We start from the raw sequence: 18477 nt of genomic DNA, 5'->3' as shown, positions 1-18477 counted from the left end.
CTCTCTTTGCCCCTCCCCTGCTTGTGCTCTGTCTCTCAAAAATAAATAAATGTTAAAAAAAAAAGATGGCAATAAAGTGTCATGGAGCCTTAGGAGACCAAAACTGTATCGCAGTGTCACTCAGCACTCATTGTGGTCTCCAGACTAGCAACTTCACCATCACCAGGCAGTTTATTGGAAATGAGGAATCTCAGGCCCCACCCAGGACCTTCTGAAACAAAATTTCTGGGTGACGCCCAGAGGAATTAATGTTTTAACAAGTTCTCCGGGTGATTCTTATGCACCACACTATTACATACATCTTACAGTTCTAAGTATCTAATTGTTAATATTTAAGAAGTTAGAGTCAACAATACATATGAAAAAAATCCTTAAAACTTTTCAAAGTCAAATTAAACAAAACATTTTATAGGGACTAAACAACTATTACTTCAAAACACAGTAACAAAAATAGAGCTGGAATCACATGGTTAAGCATCAGACTCTTGATTTCGGCTCAGGTCATTATCTCACGGTTTGTGGGTTTGAGCCCCATGTCGGGCTCTGCACTGACAATGTGGAGCTTGCTTGGGATTCTCTCTGTCTTCTCTCTGCCCCTCACGTCCACCCCTCAAAATAAATAAGTAAGCTTAAAATAATAGAGCTGGGATTATATTTTAAGTACCTCATGGGCCATTTAACTTCTTCATTTCACCTCAATATGAGAAAATGTAGTTTGACTAATAATTTAAGTAGTACAAATTTTGAAAGGTAAACTAACAGTGTCATCCTTAATTTAGATATGACACAAATGGATAACAAGAACTTCCTTCAATTTTCCTGAAATTGTGTGAGTAAGCCAATTTGAAAATGCATTTCTGCCTTTTAGAATTGCTATGTCTATTTTAGTCTGTTACAGCTTTACTTCAATAAGATATTTACTGATTTCTACTCTAAAGATAAGCTGTGCAGCTATACTAAACCTACCCTGTCAACCATCTGAGCAATGTGGTGGAGCACTCATAGTGTTAAGGTTGGCATTCTAGTCTCATCACCTACTATGTATGGGGTCTTGGCCAAGATATTTCATTTCTGTGAGCTTGATTTCTTCATATATAAAATGTGATTAATAATATTTACCCCTGAGTGATGAGGCCTATATACATATTGGGACAAAGAGAGATACATACATAGACAGATTAGAGAATAATATATATTTCCTGGGGCTCCTGGGTGGCTCAATTGGTTAAGTGTTAGACTCTGGATCTTGGCTCAGGTCATGATTTCAAATTCATGGGACTGAGTCCTATTTCAGGCTCTGTGCTGAGTAGAACCTGCTTGAGATTCTCTCTCTCCTTTTCCCTCAGCCCCTCCTCTGCTCTCTCTCTCTCTCTCTCAAAGTAAATAAACACACACACACACACACACACACACACCCCCATATATATACACACACACATATACACTTCTTAACACTTGTTAAATGCCAAGTAAATGTTACTTCTCTACTCCCAAGATTTTATCTTCAACTAATCTCTTAGAAAAATTTATGATTAAATTAGACTTCAGAGCATTGCAAATGCAACCAAACTAGAACCAAAGCCAAAAAAACAAATAAAAAGAAAGTAAAAACCAAAACTGATTTCAAGTATCTGAGCTTATATTTCAAGTGTGTTAAAAATTATCTAAACCAAAAAAAAAAAAAAAACACTTTAATTTGATGAGCCTGATACACTCAGCTCATATACTTTTATGATACATACTTATTCTGTGCAAGAACCTGGTATGTTCAAAAAATATAACACAGTCTTTAATCTTATAACATTCAACCCCAAAGATAATTTTTTAAAGTATGATAAAACAATTTAAAAATTCTTGAGGTCTTCTGATCCAAGATTATGGCAAGTCTTTTTATAAATTTGTAATAAATTAAAATTATAGATAATTTATAGTATACATTAATATTATGGTTTAGAGTATTCATTATTGCTTCTGTTGTCTCAATGGAATTTTGAAGTAAGGCAATGAGCTGATGAGAGGATATTGGCAATTTGAGGAGATGGGAAATTTTGAAATGGTAGTCCTAAAGACTGGAACACATACTAGAGGGAGTTAAGAAGATCGCTGTGCATTTTTGAGTGCCTATTTTCAATTTGTGGTGATAAATTTTTAAATTTTTTTTTTTTCAACGTTTATTTATTTTTGGGACAGAGAGAGACAGAGCATGAACGGGGGAGGAGCAGAGAGAGAGGGAGACACAGAATCAGAAACAGGCTCCAGGCTCTGAGCCATCAGCCCAGAGCCCGATGCGGGGCTCGAACTCACGGACCGCGAGATCGTGACCTGGCTGAAGTCGGACGCTTAACCGACTGCGCCACCCAGGCGCCCCATGTGGTGATAAATTTAATCAAGTGTTGGTCGCCACTCATGTTCCTGCTGCTATGCCTACCTGTTCGCTGGACCTTACTGGACACTGAATGCTGCCAAATCATGCTCACAAAGCCTTTTTGGACACTGCATGGAACAATCCAGTACTCCCATAGCGTCCAGTCAGTTTCCTCAGCCTCCTTCTTACCCAGGTCTGATTACCTTACCCTCTCCAATCCAGCCTGACACCAACCAAGTATTGAGAAAGCACATCAGTATATCTCCTCAGCAAGGGGGCAATGACCTAGTGATTATTTTCTGGCTTGTCTCCCTACTAGGCCCAGGTGGTTGGTAGATCGGTGTTGGTGTTATGATAGAGATGCACTATTATTGATTCTATTTGGTCAGTGGAGAAAAGAGTCTCATTCATTGTCATAAAATGAAGGAGCTGAAAAAACATTATGTGTGATATCCATCTGCATTCTAAGAATTCTATCACTGTGTTGCTGCCATATCACATACCCAAGAAAAGGTTTATAAAGCCTACATAAGGTAAACCCAAAGGGTTCCTGAGTATTGTCATATAATTTGTGGTAAGGCTCTACACATCCCCACTTTGGAAAAAATTTAAAAGAGTAGTTGAGAATTTGGAAAGATTTTTCCTTTTCTGTTCAAAATAAATGCCCCATAGAATTCAGCTAAACCTAAAACTAGAATGTATGAAGCATCTATTATATGTCAGGCAATACTTTATGCTCTTTCACCAACAAGGTCTCATTTAATATAATAACCAAACCAGAAATTAATGGTCTGTTAGCTCTTATTATGCTCATTTGATGAGGAAACTCGGAGGCATGCAGTAACCTATCTAAAGTTTTACTGTAAGTGGGAATTAGTATTTAGACCCAGGTCTTCAACCCTATGCCTACTGTTCTTTCCACATAGCAAACTGCTTCTCAAATAACTTCCACTTAACATGGCTGCTTTCTCTGAATATAATAGTTTAAAGTTATACTTGAACAATTGTTACAGGTTGTTACCAATCTGAATATTTATGTCTACCTAATTCTATTAAATGGAGTATCAAATCTCAGTTGATCAGCAATGGTGATATGGATGTTGACAATTTTTTTAAATGTTTATTTCTTTATTTTGAGAGAGAGAGAAGGAGAGAGAGAGGGGGAGGGAGGGAGGAGCAGAGACAGAGGGAAAGATTCCCGAGCAGACTCTGGGCTGCACAGAGCTCAACGTGGGGCTTGATCCCATGAACCGTGAGATCATGACCTAGGCCGAAATCGAGAGTCAGATGCTTAACTGACTGAGCCACCCAGGCGCCTCCAGATGTTGACAATTTTTAAATCAAAATATTCCTTTAGGGCACCTGGGTGGTTTAGTAGGTTAAGCGACCGACTTTGTCTCAGGTCACGATCTCATGGTTTGTGGGTTCAAGCCCTGCATGGGGCTCTGCGCTGACAGAATGGAGCCTGCTTGGGATTTTCTCTCTCTCCCTCTCTCTCTGCCCCTCCCCTGCTCATATGTGTGTGTGCACTCTCTTGCTCTCTCACTCTCTCTCTCTCTCAAAATAAATAAATAAACTTTAAAAACAAAACAAATTCCTTTAAAATTTTAAGTCATTGTACTAATCAATGAAAAATATGGAAGCTCCTAAAATTCAGAATAAACTCAAGTATGTGACTCATATACACTTACCATATTTTTGATATTTCTCATTAAGAGCTTTTCACTTGATTCAGTACAATTATTGAATAAATATTTATTGAAAGTCTGATTATCAACACTAATTATCTGTTGGATAGCTTAAAGTTGTCCAGCATGAAGGTGATAACCAAGATAATCAAGGTTTATATATATAAATATATAGAACATATATAGATGGGTTTCTATGTGGCAGACTCTATTCTATGTGTTCTTCCTACACAATCCCACTTAAGCCTCACAGTAAACCCTTTGAGTAGGTATTATAATTATGATGACCATCTTCCCATGAGAAAACTGAGGCACATATAGCTTAAGTTACATGGCTGATGTCTTACAGGATCCTTGCTTTTAATCACTAGGGTATATATTTTTAAAAAATAGACTATGTGGTAAGAAGTGTACAGTTTAGTGTGCTGTTGTACATTTTGGAATTTGAAGGAAACAGGTAAATAAAATAATTGGAATTTATTATAAAAATAGAGAGGAAAGGTTGCAGAAACAGAAGAATGCACTTGATTCTGCCTGGTGTGGGGTAAAGAAACGATCAGAGAAGGATTGGAGAGGAGATGAAGGTAGCAGAGGGTCTGGAAAGATGCAGTAGCATTTTCCCAGAGGAGAGTGAGGAATATTCCATGCTTAGATGGAAAAAGGAGGATTTGGGGCATAGCCCTTGTGGGTAAGTGTAAGTACCCTGGCAGTGATAACCCAAAGAAGGTATAAATGGGAATGTGTTGGCAGCTTGCACCAGAACCATATCAGATGCCATATTTTAAAAGTCCTTATATAGAATGCTTAGGAATTGGGCTTTAGTCTACAGATAATGGCAGCTTCTAAAGGATTGTAAGCAGGGGAGTGGTATGATTTCGACTGTGTTGAAATTTCACTCACGTCCTAGTGTTAGAGTCAGATGCTGCAGGCAATATAATCATTTTGGAGGTGACTGAAATAGTGGCCATAGAGCATATAAAATTCCAATTCCCATGAAGCCAAGAGCAATATCTTAATTCAAAACCATTGCATACCTACTGAGTGGTAGTCCCAAGGGTGAACTGGCATTCAAAACTGAATGAGATATGTTGATGATATTCAATAAAAAAGTTATTGTTGACTGAAGGAATTTGAAGTAATCTTTCCATTTCTCTATGTCCATTACTTCTCATTTAGTGTTGTAGTCTTAACTTATTGTTTAAATATGCATCTGCTTTCAGTTGTCATGAGCTTAGCAGTATTCCATCAGATTCTGCCAAGCATGATGATAACAACACACAAAATCTCCAAGTGCAGAAGCTTTAAAAAAAATATACCCCTAGTCACCTTCCCGAACATCTCATAACTAATAATATTATGTGAAAAATGTTGGTGGATAAAATGTATAAAGTTTAAAGCATATGGTATTTAATTTTAACTCTGCACTGCTAGATAGAAATTGGAAAAGAGATACGACTCTTCTACAGAAAACTTTTAAAAAGACCAAATTGTTCTTTTAAAGTTTGTACGTAATTAAAGATTATGGAGAGGTAGCTCCAAATTTAAAAGACTTTTTACTTAAAAACTATATAAACTTAAAAGTTTTCAAAATGTTTTCACATGTTACCTCATTTGACCAATGGAATAACCTTTGAGATTAGTAATATAAATAATACCATTATTCCTATATTACAGATGTAACCATGGAGTCTCAGAAAGATTAAACTACTTATTAAAGGTCACAGTCAGGAACTTGTTCATTGAATCAGCACTGTAATTCATATTTCCTCACTATAAATTCTATGTTATTTCTTCTCTATCACATTGCCTGTCAGAAGGAAATAATCATTTATTCATTAATTCATGTATTCATTCATTTTTCACACATATGCTTATTGTCTATTAGTACAAAGCACTGTGAGATTTACAGAGATTATAAATCAGGGTCTGTTCTGGGGACTGACTGGCAAGGGAGGTACGAGGTTCAGTGACAGCTATGAACAAGGGGGAAATCATGCATAATGAGACAGTAATAGAAAGAATTATGAAAGGTAATCGCTGGAATAAATTATTTCTGGCTAAGGAACCATGGAAAACTGCACAGGAAAGGTGGTATTTTAGGTGAGTCTGAGTGGCTGACATTTGGGCAAAGAGAGATAGGGTATGAATTCCAAGAAGTGAAAACAGTATGTGCAAAAGAAAGAAGAAAGTGAACTATGTAACGTGCTCAAGAAACTGAATCATTCTCTTTGCTGGGGTTGAGTGTGAAGGTTGAGAGAGGAAAATAAGGCTAAACACTTTTTTAAAGACTTGACTAAGGTGCTTACAATTTTCATATAGTGCAGAATGATGTGATGAAAACAGCAAGGGTCTTGTTGAAACCACACAAGTATAGGTTCACATACAGGCCCTACCACTTAGTGGCTGTGTGATCATGATCAATTTAGGTAATTTCTCTAAAACTTTCATATATCATCCATGAAAGGAAGACATTTGTTAAATATTTCATAAATATTTTTCAATAAAAATATTTTACCTTCAGGGTAGCCATGAAGATCAAATGACAGGATGTTTGAAAAATGACTAGCATGATAAGGTTGTCAGTAAGACTTAATTTCTCTTCTTATTCTTTGGTAGTCAGTGGTGAGGCAGGAAGGGTGTTTGCTGAGGCTGGTGATGTAATGAGAGTCATGTTTGAGTAAAGCAAATATGCTGGGTGAATTAGAAGAGAGAGGAAGTAAATGAGGTAAAAAGTCTTTTTTTGCAATGGAGCACACGGGAATGCATGTCTCAATAAAGTAACACTATTGGGAATATTTACTATCTACAATGATAGAAGGACATTGCAATACACAATAATTATATCAAGGTGAAATACGGAAAAAGATCGTAGTGAAATTAATTCTGGAATATTGCTATAGGAAAAATATGAATGAAATCAAGCTTTGAAATAAAAGAGGCTTTCATACTGAGCTCACATTAGAAGCAGGGGCTCTATGTCTTTTGCTTCTCTCACCTTTGATCTCTCTCAAAGAGGTCATTTGGATGAAACAAAATGTTCTCAATTCTCTACACCTGGATAAATTTCCACCTTTCAGAGCAGCCATTCAGGAAACTCACCAGGATCACCTGAATAGAGATTCATTTCAAAGGAAATCTTTTTAAAAAGCCTCATTTAAAATTAGGGACTTGGATTACAAGAGTGTGCCAATAGCTTACTAGACCATGATTCTATTGTCAGAAAAACCCATATGATCAAATAGGAAGAGGGAGCTATTTGTTGAATTGTCTCCTCTATTGAGCTGTTCTTTTTGAAATGGATATGTGAGGTTTTAAAGCCACCCTCTCCATTTGTTGTTACATTCATTTGCCAAAGCCCAAGTGAGCCTTGGAAAAAAATTGTTTCTTCTAAACTTTTAACCATAAACATTTCTCTAAATGTTTATGCATTAACTAAATATTTATGCATGTAATAAGTGAACTCTTAGTAACTGATATTTATTGTGTACTCTGAGTGTGTAGAACCCTACTTAAAACTAGGCTTTGGATAAAAGAAGTAGATGGGAGAGAAAGCATGCATGACTCTTGATGTTATGTTTACAATACAAGTAGAGGGAAAATGTGTACCCGCATGCCTATGAAATGAAATAATTGAACCCTACTCCCCTTAGCTTCCTTGAATATTTCTCCTATGAGAGTGGCTGAAAGAGTTCAATTACTTTTTCAAGGTTTTCAACACCAGAACAATTGTTAATTGATAATTGATTTTTTTAATTTATTTATTTTGAGAGAGAGCATGCATGCGAGCAGGGGAGGGGCAGAGAGAGAGGAAGAGAGAGAATCCTAAGCCTGCTCTGTACTGTCAGCCTGACATAGGGCTTGAACCCACGCACCATGAGAGATTATGACCTGAGCCAAAATCAAGTCGGACACTCAACCGACTGAGCCACCCAGGAGCCCCATTAATTGATAATTTCTTATCTACAAACAATATGTTATAAACTCCCAACAGACATGGTCCCCTGCTTCCACTGCCCATTGCAGTCTACAGAGGAAGTCTACATGGATCCTATCTTCCTGGACCAAATGAGGCCCCCAGGGCTCCTGATTATGTGCCCGATTATGGCTGCAGTAGTTGGCAATGAAGGGCCAGGAGTCCCCAGCTCAGTCACTCTCCAGGATGAGGCTATAATGAAAACTGAACACTAATTTCCTAGGAGATCTTCTGGGGAAAAAAAACCAACGTGCTTTTCAGCACCATCTGTGTTTTCACTATAACTCCAGTCTTCTCAATGTATCATTCTTCACTTGGGTTTGTATCTCTGTACATCCTCTACTCTGATTCAATCAATCCCTCTCCTCTCCTCTCTAACCCTAGCCAAGAAGCCTTCTGTTACTGAAAGTATGCCATTAGCAAAATTCAATATGACCTCCCCTCTTTCCTGGACATTCTCTCCACCTTCTTGCTTTAGTTGATTGCTGGGTATCCCTGACATCCTCTCAACTTGGAGCTGTTCTTTTACCCATACCCCAATTATCACAGAGCCTGAAACAGGGGTGGGTGTCCTCTTAGCTCCTCACTGACACTTCCAGGCAATTTTGGCTCTTGTCTCCTTCTAAAAGCTCAACTCCTTTGAAAACCAAGGCAACAGATTATAGACTCACTATCTTCCCTGTCTGACTTCTTTACCCAGTTCCAGGCCCTGCCCCTTACCTCTCAGTCATAAATGATTCCAGCACTTGGTTCACTGTCCTGTTGAATATTACTTCTCTCATTGTTGTTAATGGTTTCAATATCCACTGAAGTGATCCATCCAATACCTTGCCCTTCTAACACCTTGCCTTCCTCATTTCCAAACATTTTTTCTTCAATCTCACCTTAGTATCCATCCCCCTGTCATTTCCCCAAACTGTGCTACTCACACAACTTTGATCCCAAGCATACACTTCTCCAACTACCATTATCTATCTTGCTTTTCAACTTTATAAGAGTGTCTCACTTGACCCCAGCCAGATAGCAAATTCATCGACCCTGGCACTTTTCTAGAGAACATAATTCCCTCCTAGTCTTCCCCTTTTCCTTGCCAAGTTTAGAGTCCATGATCCCACTCTATTCATTTAGCAAAGCTCCAAATCTAGTTAAATCTACCTCTTCAATGGCGATTCTTCTGCACACCAGCACCTGGCCATGGCACGAGAAAAACAGACAATAACTAGTTTCTGTTTAAAGTTATGACCACAAATCTCAAGTGGGCTCAGCTGAGTGCCCCATATTTGTACAGCATTTCTCTACTTAATTCACTTTCTCATTCTCCTGGAAGAATATTTTCTATTTCTGTCTTTAAACCTCCAGATCTTTATTCTTAGCTAATGACCTCATTTGTTATTTCACTTAGAAAGTAGTATAATTCAGAAAAGAACTACTTCATATTCCAAAACCAAATCTTCCATGCTATTTGCATCTGTACACCCATATTTTCCCTTCTTTCATATTACAATGAATGAACTGGTAAAGAAGGACTAAGGCAATTTTGAAGGAGAACAACTAGGAGAACTTAATTCCAGATATCAATATTATAAAGCTACAGTAGTTAAGAATGTAGTATTGGCAAAGGATAGACAAAGAGACTAATGGAACATAATAGAGTCCAGAAATAAGACCCAATGTCTACATTTATCTGATTTATATAAAAGTGATTTTCAACAAATAGTGTGGGCCAAATGGAGGTACACATGGAAACAAATCTTGAATCTTGACGTATACCATAACAGAAATTTAATTTCAAATAATTATAGATCTAAATATAAAAATAAGACAATAAAACTTTTAGGAAAAAAAAAAGAGCATTGTCATGACCTTGGTTTAGTCAAAGATACCTTAAATAGGACATAAAAAGAAAAAGATTACTAATTAGACTACAATAAAATTAAAACCTTCTGTTTGTCAAAAGACACTATTAAGAGTGAAAAAGCAAGCCACAGAGTGGAAGAAGACATCTGCAGTGCAAATATCTGACAAAGTCGTCCAAGTCCCTGCTCCGCTGTGTCGGGTATACTTGGGCCCAAGCTCGAACTTGCAAATAAACCCTCATGTGTTTGCATCGGAAAACAAAACAAAACAAAACAAAACAAAAAAAAAACACCTAAATATCTGACAAAGAAACAAATATATTAATAACTACTACAAAGAAAAGCAATCACCTAATGAGAAAATAGGAAAAGACTAAATAGTCCATAAAAATACAAAAAGATGCTCAACTTCATTAGCCAATAGAGAAATGCAAATTTAATCCATACTGTTATACCAGTGCATAACAATCAGAATAACTAAAACAAAAAAGACAGTATCAAATGTTGACAAAGATGTGAAGCAAATAGAACTCTCCATACATTATTGAGAGTATGTATTGCTAAGAGTATAAACTGGTGGAATCACTTTGGGAAACTGTTGGGCAGTATTGATAGAAAACAAATACACACATTCCCATAACCCAGCAATCCTACAACTGCATAGATATTCAAGAGAAATGTATACATATGTTCACCAGCAAACACCTACAGATATGTTTATGAAAACACTATTCATAACGGCTCAACACGAAACCACCCTAATGTCTGTCAACAGTAAACTGGATGAATAAATTGTAGTATATTTGTACAAAAGAACACTGTTCAGTAGTGAAGATGAATGAATTATGTCTACAGGCAACAACACAGAAAGGTTTTACAGTCATAATGTAAAGAGAAAGAAGCCAGACATGAAAGAGTACATTGTCTATAATTCCATTAAGATACAGTTAAACATAGGCAACAATTAACCTGAGGTGTTAGAAGTCAGGAGAGTGATTACCCTCTGCAATAGGAAGGGCTTGTTTTAAAAAGAAATAAATTTATCAATATCCTATTACAAATACACATTTGAGTTACCTTTGCATTTATAAAAATGCTCATCTTGGTATTTCAAGTAGAAAAATGAATAACAAAATAATAAAAAAACAAAATTATTGCTAAAGACATAAATTCGGTTAAGACGGCCAATTTTTCCTACTTTAAAGTCTACATAAAATGCATGTCTAAATTTTGCAAAACTTTTCTGAAGACGTCACTATATTCTAAGAAGAAATGATGTCATTTATCCATGTCTATGTGTAAAACTGTGAAAAACAAAACAAAAGGTGGGAAAATTACTTTGAAATAAATCAAATGTAGGCAGCTACTTTCTCAACCAACCTTTGTATCATGAGGCCAACTTCAAACACATACAAGGCTGTTTCTCAAAGCCCCATGTACAGAACCCCTGCGTTACTATCTCTCTTGAAATCTTTTGCCATAACTATATAAAAAGATAATAACAGCAACTATCTCATAGTGTTATAAAGGTTAAACAAGATAAAAATGCATTCTCCTGGAACACTTAATTTGTATTAATAGTGTTAACATCACAATAACCTGAGGTGTTTGTTAAATCACTATTGATTTCTGGGCTCAACCCCCTACATACTGAAGTAGAATTGCTGGTTGTGCCTGGAAATCTCCATTTTATCTAGCATTCTGAGTGATTATTTTTGTTGATTTAAATTTGAAGACCACTATCCAAAGATTAAGGTCCACTTCCTACTTGTTCCACAGATCTTCAATACAGGGATCCGCACACAGCTAGTGCTTACTGACAGTCTGAATGATATTCAACATTGCCAGACGAGTATAATATAAATGATTAAAGGAATCTGGAATTTGTTACAGATTTGTGTAGTATAAGGGAATAGATTTTTACATTTTGACGCGAGTAGGTTTGTTAATATTAAAAGTAGTCTCCGTTTCAATCATTTTAACTTTCTTTACAAATGCAAAGATATTTGAATCCTCTTATATTTTACATAACCCATTTTTTCTTAAAATAATTCAGTCCATTTAGATTTTTATTGTTTTTTGTTTTGTTTTTGTTTTGTTTTGTTTTGTTGTACTTGAGAAGATCCAGAGAGTATAGTCATGTGCTCCTGAAGAGGACAAATGACCATATTCCCTGGGCACTGCACTATTCACATTAGGCCCATAGCTGGGCTTCTAGAACTACTTTCTTTCTTACATCTCATTCATTTACAGGAAAGTTCCAGTCTAAAAAGAGAACTGTAAATGAAAATGTCTTCAATTGTTTAATTCAAATAAAAATTTAAATAGAATTACAGTTGCTATTTAAACTTTTTGTCTATAAAGCACTTACACAATTTGTTGCACTGAATAGAAAATCTTAACAGGAGACAAAATCTTTTCATAAGATGTTTGATTGCATTGAAAGAACAAGAGAGTCACCCTTTGACAAAAGAGATAAATTAGCCACACAGCAGTGAGCGCAGCATAATGTAGAGTCATGGAATCATTATGTTGTACGCCTGAATCAAATGCAACATCGTGTAACATGTTCAATTTAAAAAAGAGAAAAAAAAGCTAGGAATTATTTCCAGTTTCATTTCTGTTTCATGTTATTGGGCAAACATAAAGATTAAAAGATAGGGGCGCCTGGGTGGCGCAGTCGGTTAAGCGTCCGACTTCAGCCAGGTCACGATCACTCGGTCCGTGAGTTCGAGCCCCGCGTCAGGCTCTGGGCTGATGGCTCAGAGCCTGGAGCCTGTTTCCGATTCTGTGTCTTCCTCTCTCTCTGCCCCTCCCCCGTTCATGCTCTGTCTCTCTCTGTCCCAAAAATAAATAAACGTTGAAAAAAAAAATTTAAAAGATAAAACCTAGATATTTTATCAGTACAAGATGTTTAGGAACTAAATGTTCTTATTTGGTGAAAAGCCTTAAAGCATATGCTCTATTGTGAAAGATAAATTCATATAATTCATTTACATATTTTCAACTACCATTGGCTATCTGAGTAAATCTAAATTCTATAAATTAATTGAAGAAGTTCAGTGGGATTTTAAGACACATTTAATTCATAAACCAAATATAAGAGTGGTTGGGATTAGACATGAAGAACTTGACCTGCAGGCCGCCAGATGGACTTATTTTCCAGCCAAAATCTGCTACTTTATAAATATCAAATGCCCTTGACTTTCTGACGCCACAATTAACCTTTAAAATTACTCTGAAGTACAGTGAGACTCTTTTTTTTTTTTTAATCTCTCTCTCTCAAGAAAGGAAAGGATAGGATTTTTTCTTTTCTTTTTTTGGCAATGATGCTAAGTTCTGACAGTTTGCTAAGCAGTGGAAATCATGCTGTAAGCAAAAGTCTCTGCAAGACAGAGATTCTTACAAAACAGTCTTTATGTTTCCAACGGATACTGGCTACTTTTATAGGATTCAATTCCAACAACAACTTCACTGAAGCAGGGTTCCCTGAGACTGAAATCACAGGACACATATACTGAGCCACTAAGGATTCCCCACTATCTTTGTCCAGTGGTAGCTTGACCTCCAGACCTCCTAGTCTATCTCTGTTCCACACGCTGACTTTGGCCATCCAAATCAATAGCAATAACCTAGATTCTAGTAGGATAGAATGAAAATATGGAAATGAGTGAACACCTTAAGTAGAAGGTTTACCTGTTAAGCAAAGCGACAATATTAAAAACGCTTTACTTAAGCATCCAAATAACTTGATTTTTCTTAGAGTTAACCAGAAAATTCCCAGACCTGTGAGAGCAGCAGAAAACTTGAGATGAAATTTGACTCCTGTTGAACATTTATCATTGAATTTCCCTGCATTTTGAGAATGGCCTTAGTAATTGCACATGACCGTCTTTAGTGATCCAGTTAAGACAAAATTACCAAAGACCCAAAAAGAGTCATTCGTACACTGATTTTATATTACCTTCCATCTATTTCCTTGACCTCTTTTCTGGCCATGAGGACCTGTGGCTTTGATTATTCAATTCTAGATTTAAGAACAAATCGAGAGTTGCAGAAACGTTTTAGTCTGTCTTTCTTATCAGTGATGGTGACTGGGAATTCTGTTGTGATACGTGAAACAAATCTGAGCATGCTCAAAAGTCAAAATGGATTTGGAAAAGGAGACCCCTTCTGGAGACATCTGGTTGGTAGGTGAGACTTCAAAATGTCCTGATCTTGTTTAAAAACCTGGAGGGCACTTCACAGCAGGCTCTGAGAGTAAGCAGAGTAATGAGCCTAGACTAGTGACAAGCCGTTCAAGATCACTAACAGGGAATCCATTTTAATACTAACATAAATCAATACCACATTTCATTCATTCATTCTCTCGTTCCCCATATTTTCTGTTACTCTTTAAATTAGGAGCGGGGTCTTAGTTAAATGCTTAAGATTTCTGCAAGGCATAAATACATGAAGCAGTAACACTTACTTTCCAGTAATAAACTGACTCCTGGACGGTGTGCAAATAGGCTGGACATAGTAGTTCTCCAGTTTAACTCCTTCGGCAGCAAGCTTGTCAAGAGTGGGAGTCTTTATCTCCGAGCCGTGGTAACCCACATCTCTAAATCCCTGATCATCCGCTAGGATGAAAATGAGATGGGGTTGGGAGGTGGCAGATGTGCTGGGCTCTGGCCTCTCTCCAGACTGAGCTCTCAAGGCCCCTTCCTCCTCCTCCTCCAAGCCCTGGCCCCAGGACAGGTAACCGTAGGTGAGGAGGCTGAGGACCCAGAAGGCTGCCAGCGCCCCCATGGCTAGCATCTTTCCGGGCCAAACCCAGGCCGGCGGAGTCGGCGGAGGCGGGGGCCCCGCACACCCCCTGGGGGCCATTCACTTGGGTCCCGGCTGAGACTCCACTCGCAGAACCACGCACCCGGTGCGGCCGCAGACGCACACATGCACGCGGGAGAGGGGTAGGTCGCACAGGCGGTGGACGGTCCCCACCTGGAAAGAAGTCCTGCGCTCCTCTCGGCTGTCACCACATCCAACAGCTTCAACCTTCTACAAGTGATGGGACGTCGGACAAACAAGGAGTTGCTCTTTTCCGTCGGATTTGACTCTCTCCTCCTCCTCGCTCCCCTGAGTAGCTTCCACACACAAAAAAAGTGAAGGCTTCCACCCGAAAGTTCTCGGGACAAAAAGTCTAGCAAGGAATCACCTTGAGTAGGGACCTTTTGTGGCCAGAGCGCCCTTGACGTTGAGGAGCGAGGTTCTGGCAGCCGCGCGCGCACACAGGTCGGGGGACCGGCGGTCCGGCGGTCCCCTCACCTGGAAGGCACTGGGGGGCGGGGGGAGGGAAGGGGGAGGGTTGAGCAGCCGCGCCGCGCTCTTACCCTGACAGATAAACGGCTGCCTGAAGTGCACCGACTTCCTGACCACTTTCTCCACTTTTCCAGGGCTCTCTATTTCTCCCGGTCCTCTCCAAGGCGTTTGCCAGTCTCCCCGACACTAGGCGGCGAAGTAAGGGGGAATAAAAGCCCAGTTTCCTGATCTCTTTCCACGGCTCACCACCCTTTTTCTGCAGGAACTTCGGGCACCAAGTCCTCCGGGCCTCTGGAGCGCGGAGGGAGCGAAGCGGGGTTCCTGCCCCGGTGGCCACTCCACTTCGAGCCCACTTGGTCTCCGCGGAGTGGGTGCACCCGGCCGAGGCGCTGCAAGATGGGTGCGTTGTGTCAGCTAACTTACTTAGTTTTGGCACTGGGATTTCGTGGCTGCCTCCTCCCTCTTTTTTGTCCAGTGAATCACAGAACGGTACTTTCTGCTTTAGCTCCTCCAGGAAGAGGGGGAGGGGTAAGGTTGGTTTAGAGGTTCGGGCTCTCCTTTTTCCCTTCCGGGAGGAGGAGGGAGGGGAGGCTTTGCGGGAGAGAGAGAAAGCTGCGCGCTCCTCCTCGATCCCTGCGGGATCCGGGATCCGCCAGGGCTAACGCTTCTCTGGGTTTCGCCGGCTGCCCTCCATCATCCGGAGAGGGGAAAATCCGCGGCGGCGCGGATCCGGAGGGGGGAAGCGGGCGCTTCTTGTTGTTGGTCTGTAAATGAAGAGCTCTCTCCCCCATCCCGAAGGCTGCGCTTGCAAACTTTTTCTAGCTTCAGGAGGGAGTGAGAGAGGAAGAGCAGGAGAAACAACAAACTGCGTAGCATACCCTTTCTTCTACTCTTCTAGTTTTCCTTTACTACTCTCTTCTGCCCCCCTCCTCCCCATTTTTCCTACTCCTTTTATCCCCGCCTCTTTTTTTTTTTTTTTTTTTTTTTTCCAGCAGCCTCGACTACAAGTTTTTAAATTGAATTTCCTTTCCCTGTTGCTGGCCTTTCCAGCCTGACTTCCTCATTAGCTTCTCCCCACGTGAAGATACTGAAATTGCCCCCTTATTCTTACCTCTTCCCAAACTTACCCACAGGGCGTCTCCAGCCAAGAATGTGGGGCGGAAGAGGAGTTACACATTTCACCCTCAAGAACGGAGAGCCCAGTCTGTACTCCTGCAGTAAAGAAACCACAGTTTCCCATCTAATAATTCAGGGAACTTCATCACTTTTTAAAAACTATGTGGAGTGAAAGTATTGTAAAAGCTTGTGCTGACGGGGAAGATCTGCATGCTTGTACTAGAATTATGGGGTTTTAAAGCTCTGCTCAGTCAGGAAAAGGATTTAGGGTATGTATTGAGAGAGAAGGCAACAGATGCCAAGAGCCACTGAGACATGTTTTTCTTTCTCCAAATTTATTCAACGGTTCTTTCTTGAATACCTACTATGGGCTGACACATGAAAAGTCAGATTCTCCCAAATGCCTGAGCATAAATCTAGGTTTCACTTAGCCAATTTATTTTTAATTCTTTCCTATTGCTAAAGTTCCTATTTAGTTTCTAGGCAAAACATTTGTAAATGGAAACTTAGCACCTTTGAAACTTGCAGTGTGCTCCATACAGTTAATGTTACTAACGTGTAGCCTTCTGCTAGTCTATTTTCTTTCCTGAGACCATTCTGATTAGTTTGTGGAGAGATGAGCAGTGTTAGAAACCTGTGAGAAATATGATCTTAGCAATTCGGTAAGTTAAATCACCAAATATGTAATGAGTGAACGGAATATTGGGACATTGGAAAGCACTAAGGTAAGGCTTCCAGATTCGTGGGTCTAACGAGAGGCTTGAACGCCAGCAGACATTTCAGATGGGTTAGCCACTTTTAGTTGGAGTGGTCAGTGACATACAACAAGAAGTATCCATGTTACTATGCAAGAAACAGGGTCCCTTTTTTTTTAAAATGTCTACTTATTTTTGAGAGAGAGAGTGTGAGCAGGGGAGCGGCAGAGAGAGAGGGAGACATAGCATCTGAAGCAGGCTCCAGGCTCTGAGTTGTCAGCACAGAACCCGATGTGGGGATTAAACTCATGAGCTGTGAGATCATGACCTGAGCCGAAGTTGGAAACTTAACAAACTGAGCCATCCAGACGCCCCAAAAGAGGGTCCTTTTCAGTTCAGGTTTCAAGCAAAAGAAAGAGTAAATAATAATATGATGATGATGTTAACAGTCATGGAATACCTACCACGTGCTGTATTTAATGATTTTATATATATGTGTGTATACATAAATATACACACATATGCTGTATAGTATTTATATAATGCTTTATATGCTTTATCTCTTCTCCTTATCCACCAATTTTATGAGGTATTCTTCCATGGAACAAATATCTGAGGAGCTGGGCCAATGCTAGAAGCTGGGAAAGTAATGGTCAGCTAAATCAGGCACAGTGTTCTTGTGGAGTTTACATTGATGGAAAGAGATTAACAGATCATCCCCAAACTCCAAAGGTTTGGAGTTTATTCTGAAATATTCTGAAGAAAAGGAACAAAATTAGAAGAAATTTTAAAACAAAGAAATCTGACTTAGACTGGGTGTGTTAGTGGGTGGGGTGGTACAGGGATGTGACCTGTAAACTGAAGGAGCTGTTATTTTGTTATCCACACCCGCTTTGGTTTTAAGAGTTCAGCTTTTTATTGAACAGATTGCAGAAGAAGTTTAGTCAGAAAGCCCGTGTCATCATCAGATTCCTCGGATTCTTCTTTCTTTGCTTCCACTTTCTTCTCCTCAGCCTGAGCCTCCTGCTGGTGGAGCGCCAGCTGCTGGGGCAGGTCCACCAGCCCATACACTGCAGGTGAGACTCCTGATGTTGACATTGGCCAAGGCCTTTGCAAACAAGCCCGGCCAGAAAGGTTCAACATTTACAACCGCTGCTTTAATGAGGGCATTGATCTTATCCTCCGTGACCCGTCACCTCATCGTTGTGCAGGATGAGGGCTGAGTAGAAGCAGGCAAGCTCCCAGACCGAGGCCATGGTGCAGGTGGGTGCTGAGTGGGTGCTGCCAGGAGCTGTGCTAGTCACAGGGTGAAGTGAGGGCCTCACCCTATTCTGGCCGTAGCTTCCTTAGAAGAATGGAGCACGTTAGCAGCAGCTGAGGAAAAGCTGTCTATCCCCCTTTTACAGGAAATTTAGACTTGCAAATCTGTCTGACTTCAAAATCCATGTTTTTCAAAAAGATAATCTTCCCACAAGTAGGCATT

At 39.5% G+C, this 18477-nt stretch overlaps 1 protein-coding gene and 1 pseudogene across 1 annotated transcript in view; both read right to left on the bottom strand.

Annotated features, from left to right (window-relative positions):
* Positions 1-16459, bottom strand: part of ARSJ (arylsulfatase family member J) — an 84619-nt gene extending 68160 nt beyond the window's left edge. Inside the window, exon 1 of the mRNA XM_025921971.2 lies at positions 14354-16459. Coding sequence (XP_025777756.1) covers positions 14354-14751 — 398 coding nt within the window. The 5' untranslated portion in view covers positions 14752-16459. The remainder of the gene's footprint in view (positions 1-14353) is intronic.
* Positions 16460-17898: 1439 nt separating this feature from the next.
* LOC112858805 (large ribosomal subunit protein P1 pseudogene) lies at positions 17899-18250 on the bottom strand (annotated as a pseudogene).
* Positions 18251-18477: the final 227 nt, after the last annotated feature.

Source organism: Puma concolor, chromosome B1 (genome assembly GCF_028749965.1).
Source record: "Puma concolor isolate L17-30 chromosome B1, mPumCon1.1.hap2, whole genome shotgun sequence".
Lineage (NCBI taxonomy): Eukaryota > Metazoa > Chordata > Mammalia > Carnivora > Felidae > Puma > Puma concolor.
This window is presented reverse-complemented; position numbering and strand designations above follow the sequence as displayed.